At 49.1% G+C, this 7,337-nt stretch overlaps 2 protein-coding genes across 2 annotated transcripts; both read right to left on the bottom strand.

Moving 5' to 3' along the window:
• Nucleotides 1–550: 550 nt before the first annotated feature.
• LOC105555773 lies at nucleotides 551–1,213 on the bottom strand (the record flags this gene model as incomplete). The annotated part of the gene is made up of 1 exon (XM_012002816.1): nucleotides 551–1,213. A coding segment is annotated over exon 1 (663 nt), but the record flags the coding sequence as incomplete, so codon positions are not given.
• A 128-nt stretch (nucleotides 1,214–1,341) lies between these two features.
• Nucleotides 1,342–2,145, bottom strand: LOC105555774. The gene has a single exon (XM_012002817.1). It carries the CDS (start codon nucleotides 2,143–2,145, stop codon nucleotides 1,342–1,344), a length of 804 nt encoding a protein of 267 aa, XP_011858207.1.
• Nucleotides 2,146–7,337: the final 5,192 nt, after the last annotated feature.

Below are 7,337 nucleotides of genomic sequence, written 5' to 3' on the forward strand. Positions count from 1 at the left end.
GGGGGCATGCCCGCCGGCTGGGCGCCCGCGGACGCCCGTTGCCCGTTGGAGTGGGGGCATGCCCGCCGACTGGGCGCCCGCGGACGCCCGTTGCCCGTTGGAGTGGGGGCATGCCCGCCGGCTGGGCGCCCGCGGACGCCCGTTGCCCGTTGGAGTGGGGGCATGCCCGCCGGCTGGGCGCCCGCGGACGCCCGTTGCCCGCGGTTTAGACAATTTGATACAAATAAATATTTTATTTTAAAGTACAAAAACTTGGCGCTGCTCAACCGAATTTTAATAGGTAATTATCAAAGTTTTACAATAAGTTTTCAGAATACTTGTATTAATGCGTAGATATTCGTACGGATCATTCCTTTATTAATGTGTCATCGCACATATCCGTGAGAAAAAGTTATAATCTCTCGCATGATAAACTGTATTCTCAGAATTTATCATAAAATGTCGGAGTAGCTTTCTGATTTTCCGTACATTGCTTGAGCATACTGACTATCTGCATAACTACACAGTTCTATATAATTTTATAATAAAAATAAATGCTCCTATGTAGTACTTCGTATGGCCCATCGTACGGGAGACGTAATGCGCCACATGGTGCGTCATGCCGCAGAAAAACCTGTTTCGTTGTTGCCATGTCTTTGTACACAAATGTGTTCTTCTTGCCATGCGTTTTAAATTTCGGTTGTAGGTTCTTCATTATGTTCTTCAAACGTGATGCAAAGCCTTCTGCCGTATTAACTTCTTTCTCGGTTTCCCCGAGGAATTGTCCGGGTAATCTAATTGTTTCCCCGTAAACCATTTCTGCGGGAGTAGCTTGTAGGTCCTCTTTCCACGCATTTCTCACGTCCAGTAAAATTACTGGTAGTACTTCCACCCAATTTTCTGTCTCGTGGCTTTTAATTGCTGCCTTAAGTTGTCGGTGAAATCTTTCTATCATTCCGTTTGCTGCCGGGTGATAGGCTGTGGTGCGTAGGTGTGTGGATCCCGTTAATTGTGTTAACCGTTTGAACAGGTCGGACTCGAACTGCCGTCCCTGATCCGTGGTAATTCGTGAAGGGGTGCCGTAACGGGCGATCCAATTTGTGAAGAGTTGCTTTCCGACTGTCTCTGCTGTGATGTCCGGGATGGGTAATGCCTGATCCCCGTAAGTCGGGATAATGGATCCGTTCGCCGCGTAGAGAGTCCTGGTGTTTAGCCAGCGTTGTCCTCGCGTCATCGAGTGAGGGTAAACACTGACATCTGAACCAGTGTCGATGAGGTACCGCGTTTTAGTGTGGCGGTCCGTGACAAATAAGCGGCCCGGTTTCGGGCTGGGATCGTTCGCCGCTGACAACGTCCGCCCCTCTAGTTTTCCACCTGTTTCTTGAAGTTACACGGTGGAGTGCATTTTTGTGCTTTTTCCTTGTATCGGTGGTGGTAGAAGCACACGCCACCTTCAGGTTGATCCTGTCTTGAACGGCTTCTTGACCGCCCTCGGCTATCCTCCTTATTTTTAGAGCGTGACATGCGTTTATGGAGGTTTTCCACCTGCTTAGTTAAAAGTTCTACTTGTTGCTCTAGTGTCGTCTTGGTAGCAGCGGGTTTTGCGGTAGCTGGTTGTATGCTGGCCACCGCTACTGCTCTACATGTCACTTCGTGTATCCTGTCCGCTTGTTCGGCGACTTCATCGAGATTGTCTCCGTTGCGTGTGGCAAGGATAGCCTGTAGCTGTGCAGGTAATCGTCCCATCCACAATGTCCTCAGCAATTGTTCTGGGATGGCGGTGCTCGCCAAAGCTTGCAGGTGCCGCAGGAATTGTGATGGTCTTCGATCGCCCATCTCTTCGGTCTCTAGTAATTGTCGGATCTGTTGTTCTTGTGACACTGAGAGGCGTTGAATGAGAGCCTTCTTGATGCTCTCATATTTGTCTCGCACCGGAGGGTTAGTGATCAAATCTTTGATTTCTTTCGCGTGTCTCGTTTCTACGTGCGATAATACGTAGGCATACTTGGTGCCATCTTGCACGATTTCGCCCAGTGTGAACTGGCTTTCCAGCTGCGCGAACCATAGTTCCGGCTCGTCCGACCAGAATGGTGGTATTTTCAGAGCCACTCGGTGTATTTGCGCCTCCGTTGTTGTTACGTTAGGTAGGTCTTGCGTGTTCGGCATAATTGTATTTATGATCACGTCGGGGTCACCAATTTTGTAGCGTTCCTTGCGGAGAATCAGAGGTGTTCTCTCGTTCTATGCTTTTGGTCGCCCTGAAAAGGGCGGTTTGTGAGTGTCACCCTGAGAAGAGCGGTTGCGAGTCTTCTTCGGGGCTGTCTAGGCCTGCCGCGCTTTGCGTTCCTCTCGGCGAGGATGGTTGCACCACTTTCACAGGCACGACCTGGACTTCGGCCGAACCCTGCTGGGTCGTCTGAGTGGCCGCGTCGACGGTGGCAATACTGCAGTGGACTTGGGTTCCCTGCTCTCGGAACCGGGCTCCTATATTTACAATCGGCTGTAGTCTCCACGGGAGTAACTGTGTCCAAGTATCGGTGGAGGTAGAGGCCTCCGGAGCAGTCGTGGATCCGATGGTGGTCCGGGATGCGACGGTGGCAGAGGCGGTACGCGCTCTGGGCTTCCTGGTGGTGGAACGTCTCGGGTTCGTCGACGGACTCGTGGCAGGATCCCTTCGTGGTGCCAAGGCCCTCAGGAGCTCTCTTGGGTAGAAGTCGAGGCCCGTGGAGCTCGCTCGAGGAAGTGGTCGAGGCCTTTGCAGAAGCTCGCTCGAGTGAAGATACCGAGGCCCAAGGGGCTCGCTCGGCGATGATACCGAGGCCTAGGGAGGCTCGCTCGGCGATGATACCGAGGCCTAGGGAGGCTCGCTCGGCGATGATACCGAGGCCTAAGGAGGCTCGCTCGGCGATGATACCGAGGCCTAGGGAGGCTCGCTCGGCGATGATACCGAGGCCTAGGGAGGCTCGCTCGGCGATGATACCGAGGCCTAGGGAGGCTCGCTCGGCGAAGATACCGAGGCCTAGGAAGGCTCGCTCGGTGAGAATCCAAGGCCCAAGGGGCTCGCTTGGAGGAAAATAATCGAGGCCCGTGGGGCTCACCCGATCAGTACTACAGACGACTACTGGCACTCGCGAACTGTCTCCGACGAGAAACACTTATTGAAATTTCGTCGCCGCCGGAGGTCTTAATATACCCATCGCCACTGAATTCTGAGTGCGAGTATGCTGCCGGCGCTGTGTCCGCCTATCGGCGGCGCGCCGGACTACCGCCGCGCGCCGTGTCGCCAGCGCTCGTAGGAGCGGCGCCGTGACGTGTGGTGCCCGCGCGCCCGATGTGGCGTGGGTCGCCACAATACCATTCATATTTAGTTACGTACAACTCTGCTGTTCTATAAGCATATTCTCCAAACTTTTGAGGATTTATTTGTATTCCAGATGACATAGCTTGCAATATAATATGAAATCGTCTTATTAGTTCTTCATCAATTCCTGTAATGTCAGCAGTGTAAGCTTCATTATCAAAAAACCTACGCGCAGTATTGCCGTCATTGCTATTTCCACTAACGTGGCGTGTTTTATCAATTATTAAACCTAGTTCATTTCGAAACCGTTCTTGTATATATCGCTTTTTAGTTTCTTTTCCTTTTTTGTGTACATCAGTGGTTGCACACCATTTTTTGAAGGACAAGTTGTACTATAAATGTAAAACCAATTCCATAAATCGAATCCACGCATGTAACGTGGAAAGTCCAAATCTGTAGGTTTCTTCATTTGCAACTTTTTGCATTATGCGATTCAAATCGTTCATTTCTGATGGCTTGGCGTAACATACAGTGCGAGTTAAGGCAGACGGTGTATTTGTTAATACTTGTACCACCTTTCCATCTACCATTATTAAGAATGTAACGGGGGTAGCCGGGAAGGCGCGGCCGGAAGTGGCCGCATTCCTCGCATTCCAAGCATACCAGAGCCGCGGTTACCATAACGACGCGGAGGTGGCAACGCCGCGCCTACCCCCGCCGCTCCCACCCGCGCGACCAGGCTCCAGGGGTATAAAAGCCCCTCCGGAGCGAGCGCGATTACCCAGTCTTTCCTCGGAGCACCGAGCGACGACACCCGGCAGCGGGTACCTCCGCTGCGGTATACGCCGGTATAACGGGTCCTGCCGTCCGGCGTTATACCATTCCGGGGTACACGACAGGTGGAGGCGCTGCTCCGTCGTGTGCTCCGGCCTCCCCGCAGTAGGGTACAAGAACGGGGTGCTGCCCGATGTACATCACTACTGATCCCCTACCGGTCTCCTTTCCGTCCGCAGTAGCGTACACAGTACGGGGTGCTGCCCGGTGTACACATGCTACTGAGAACACACGCATAACGAGGCGCTGCTCGGGCGTGTTCCCGACCTGAACCTATCCTTTTTCCTGACCCCCGACCGGTATAGAACACAGGGGGGAATATTTGGGTGGGAGACGCGTTATTAATTATCGATAGCCGTAAGCTCCGTAGTGTTAATACCTTCCGTTTTTCTTCCAGAATATCCGAGGACCCCGTAATTAGCGTCCTTCCCGATTGTTCCAGCGTTACCAAGCGTTTAGTATTAGCCGTGAATTATATCCGTTTGCGCGTAAAGCGTATCTTGTAGTACTTCCTATATTCCGTGATCCAGCGTCAAGTTTTGTTTACTTCCGTTTAAATTCCAACTAAGTTTATTCCGATCTGACCGCGTACTCCGGTACCGCAATTTAATCCGTCTAATCCTTTTCTTTTATATTTACCTACAGGGCGGACTCATTGTACTCACTAATCCTTATTTCTTTTCCTCTGTATTTACCTATAGGGCGAACCTATTGTAACTACCTCGATTTCCTTGTATGATATCCGTTGAATAAACCTTGTTCCTATTGTATTACCGCAAAACCTGTAAGACTTATTTTCCGAATCCCTTCCAAGCGATTGACTCTATTTGCGAATTAAAATCTACCTCGCCTCCTTTCCTCCCGACGGCCCTGGAGCTGAGCATATTCGGCAACAGGAGGAACGGAGGATTCACTCGAACCGACACGCAGCACGTCAAAATACCGGAAACCGAGAAGCTAACTCCTCCAACCGTTAGTCGGAACCGCGCGTCCGACTAAGTATCGCGTTTATTCGCGGAGTAATCACGGATTCCGGAGTCCCGTCCGAAATTCCGTACCGGGAGGAGTTAACTATCGTTACAAGAACAATTCATGTTTTATCGTCACTGTTTTCTCTCCAACTATAGCTGAGGTGGGTGCAAGTACACGTATCTGTGCTTCAATTACATTAATAAGATTGTTCGTTTTTTCTGGTTCTTTCGAAAATTCTATAGAAATAGGTCGACAAAATCGAGCGGAAGAAGGGGTCGAATTTTGCCAAATAACATCATTTGTGTCCTCATTAATTAGTCTTATTGGAACCAAAGATGATATTAACAAATTGGCATCAGAAATGAACTCACTCTCTCCGGAAAGTATTTGTTTATATTCACTTTGTCCGGATGAACCGTCACAACCCCACTTACTGTATAAAACTAAGTTTTGTGGATTCATTGTCTGAAGCGAATTTATCATCAACAATCGATTGGCAGTATGATTAAGAAGGGACTGCAGATTTACACTCGCGCTTGTATCGGTTATTTTTATATTTGATTTATCCGGGTAGCAGTCCTCTTTCGCTTGACCTATATGTGTGTAAGATGGCAATAATCTACATCCCTTTTCTAATAAGCATTTTCTGAGGTGCACATATTGATTTCTTGTTAAATCTAAATCAATAAACATAGACAAAGCTTCCTCATTAGTAAACGAAACTATAGGAGTATGATCCTTTGTTAGCTGTTGGTGCACCATTTATCTCTGGTGATGCAGATCGTATCTCTTGAATAATTTCTGATTCCTTTTCTTCACCAATTGAACGCAGTCCTCGAACATAAGAGTGATAGATATGATCAAGTCCTGAATCATGGAATAATTTTCTAGCTTTTTGTTTTTGTGTTACTTCGGCCGATTCTTTGAAAGCCTTGCATGGTCTTCCTGCCTTCTTTTCAGATGTAGAAGTTTCATCGGATGTATATAAATTTACGGAATATTCACTGTTCAACCAGCTGGCATTCTTTTGCAGGAATCGTTCTTTCTTCCTATAAGCCTGATTCCAACGTTTTTGAAATTCAGGAAGCAAATTCTTCCGTACCATATTCAGCACATACTTCAGCTCGTTTTCAGAGAGATCGTAATTTTCCCTGATATACCTTTCGGGTGTAGAAAAGTGTCTGCCGTGTTCTATTAAGGCAAGACAGATATTACGTTTAATGATTTTGAAAGTTGCCATAGTGTTATGTGTGCGTAGATAAAATGATTTCAAAACAATTTCTGAAAGAGAACAAATTCTATCGTCATATTACATCTTAATCAATTACACTTAATTACTTACAAATTATATTAAATAAAAATATGGCTTGTCACGCTAGATGAATAGTAACAGATTGAGTAGCTTTAAGATCGGTTAGTTACCTTAAATTCAGTCAGGCCTGTGCGCAATTAAGCGATAAAACCAAAAGTTGAGTCGTGATAAGTAGGGTATATAGGGGGATTCTACCCCGGGAGCTCCGAGGGGGGAGCGGGGCGGGGGGGTACCCCGCGGCGAGGGGACAGCGGGGAGGGGGGTACTCCGCGGCGAGGGGACCGCGGGGAGGAGGGGGAGTACGCGACCTTGACGTCACGCAAGGTGCTGACCTGTCACTACGTGACATGTAACAGATATCTAGGTGCTGACCTGTCATCGAACACCTGGACGCGTATGAGTCACGGGGTCAAGCGCCGAAACCTGGCTGATGACTTTCTTATCAAGGTGAACGATGTCGAGGAGTTCCACGTTTATTATTCCACGACGCTTGGCGATCCGCGGGGCGCGGGGAAGGAGATATTCTGCGGCGATTCGCGCGGGGAGGACCGCGGCGCTACGCGATCCGCGGCGCGGGGAGGTCCGCGGCGCGAGACAATCCGCTACACATGCATGTAATAGATATCATCGGAAGATGACGATATACAAATGATTAGCGTAGATACACAGCTGCGCGCATCCATGGCATGAGTCATAAGGTCAAGCGCCTAAACCTGGCTGCTGACAGCGACTTTCTTGTCTAGGTGCGTGATGTCAGAGAGTTCCGCGTTTAAACTCACACCTACTGCGTGAGCATGTAATAGATATCACCGAGGATGCCTTTGATTAGCACCGATACCACAGCTACACGTATTATTTTCCATGGTATGATCAAGCGCCGAAACCTGGCTGCTGACAAAAATCTTTGGCAATCCGCGGCGCGTGCATGTAATAGATATC

This window comes from Vollenhovia emeryi, unplaced genomic scaffold (assembly GCF_000949405.1).
Source record: "Vollenhovia emeryi isolate VEMERY1.0 unplaced genomic scaffold, V.emery_V1.0 DF940747.1, whole genome shotgun sequence".
Lineage (NCBI taxonomy): Eukaryota > Metazoa > Arthropoda > Insecta > Hymenoptera > Formicidae > Vollenhovia > Vollenhovia emeryi.

Coding starts and splice junctions, on each gene's coding strand:
- LOC105555774 (XM_012002817.1), bottom strand. CDS start 2,145: ATGCCGAACACGCAAGACCTACCTAACGTAACAACAACGGAGGCGCAA.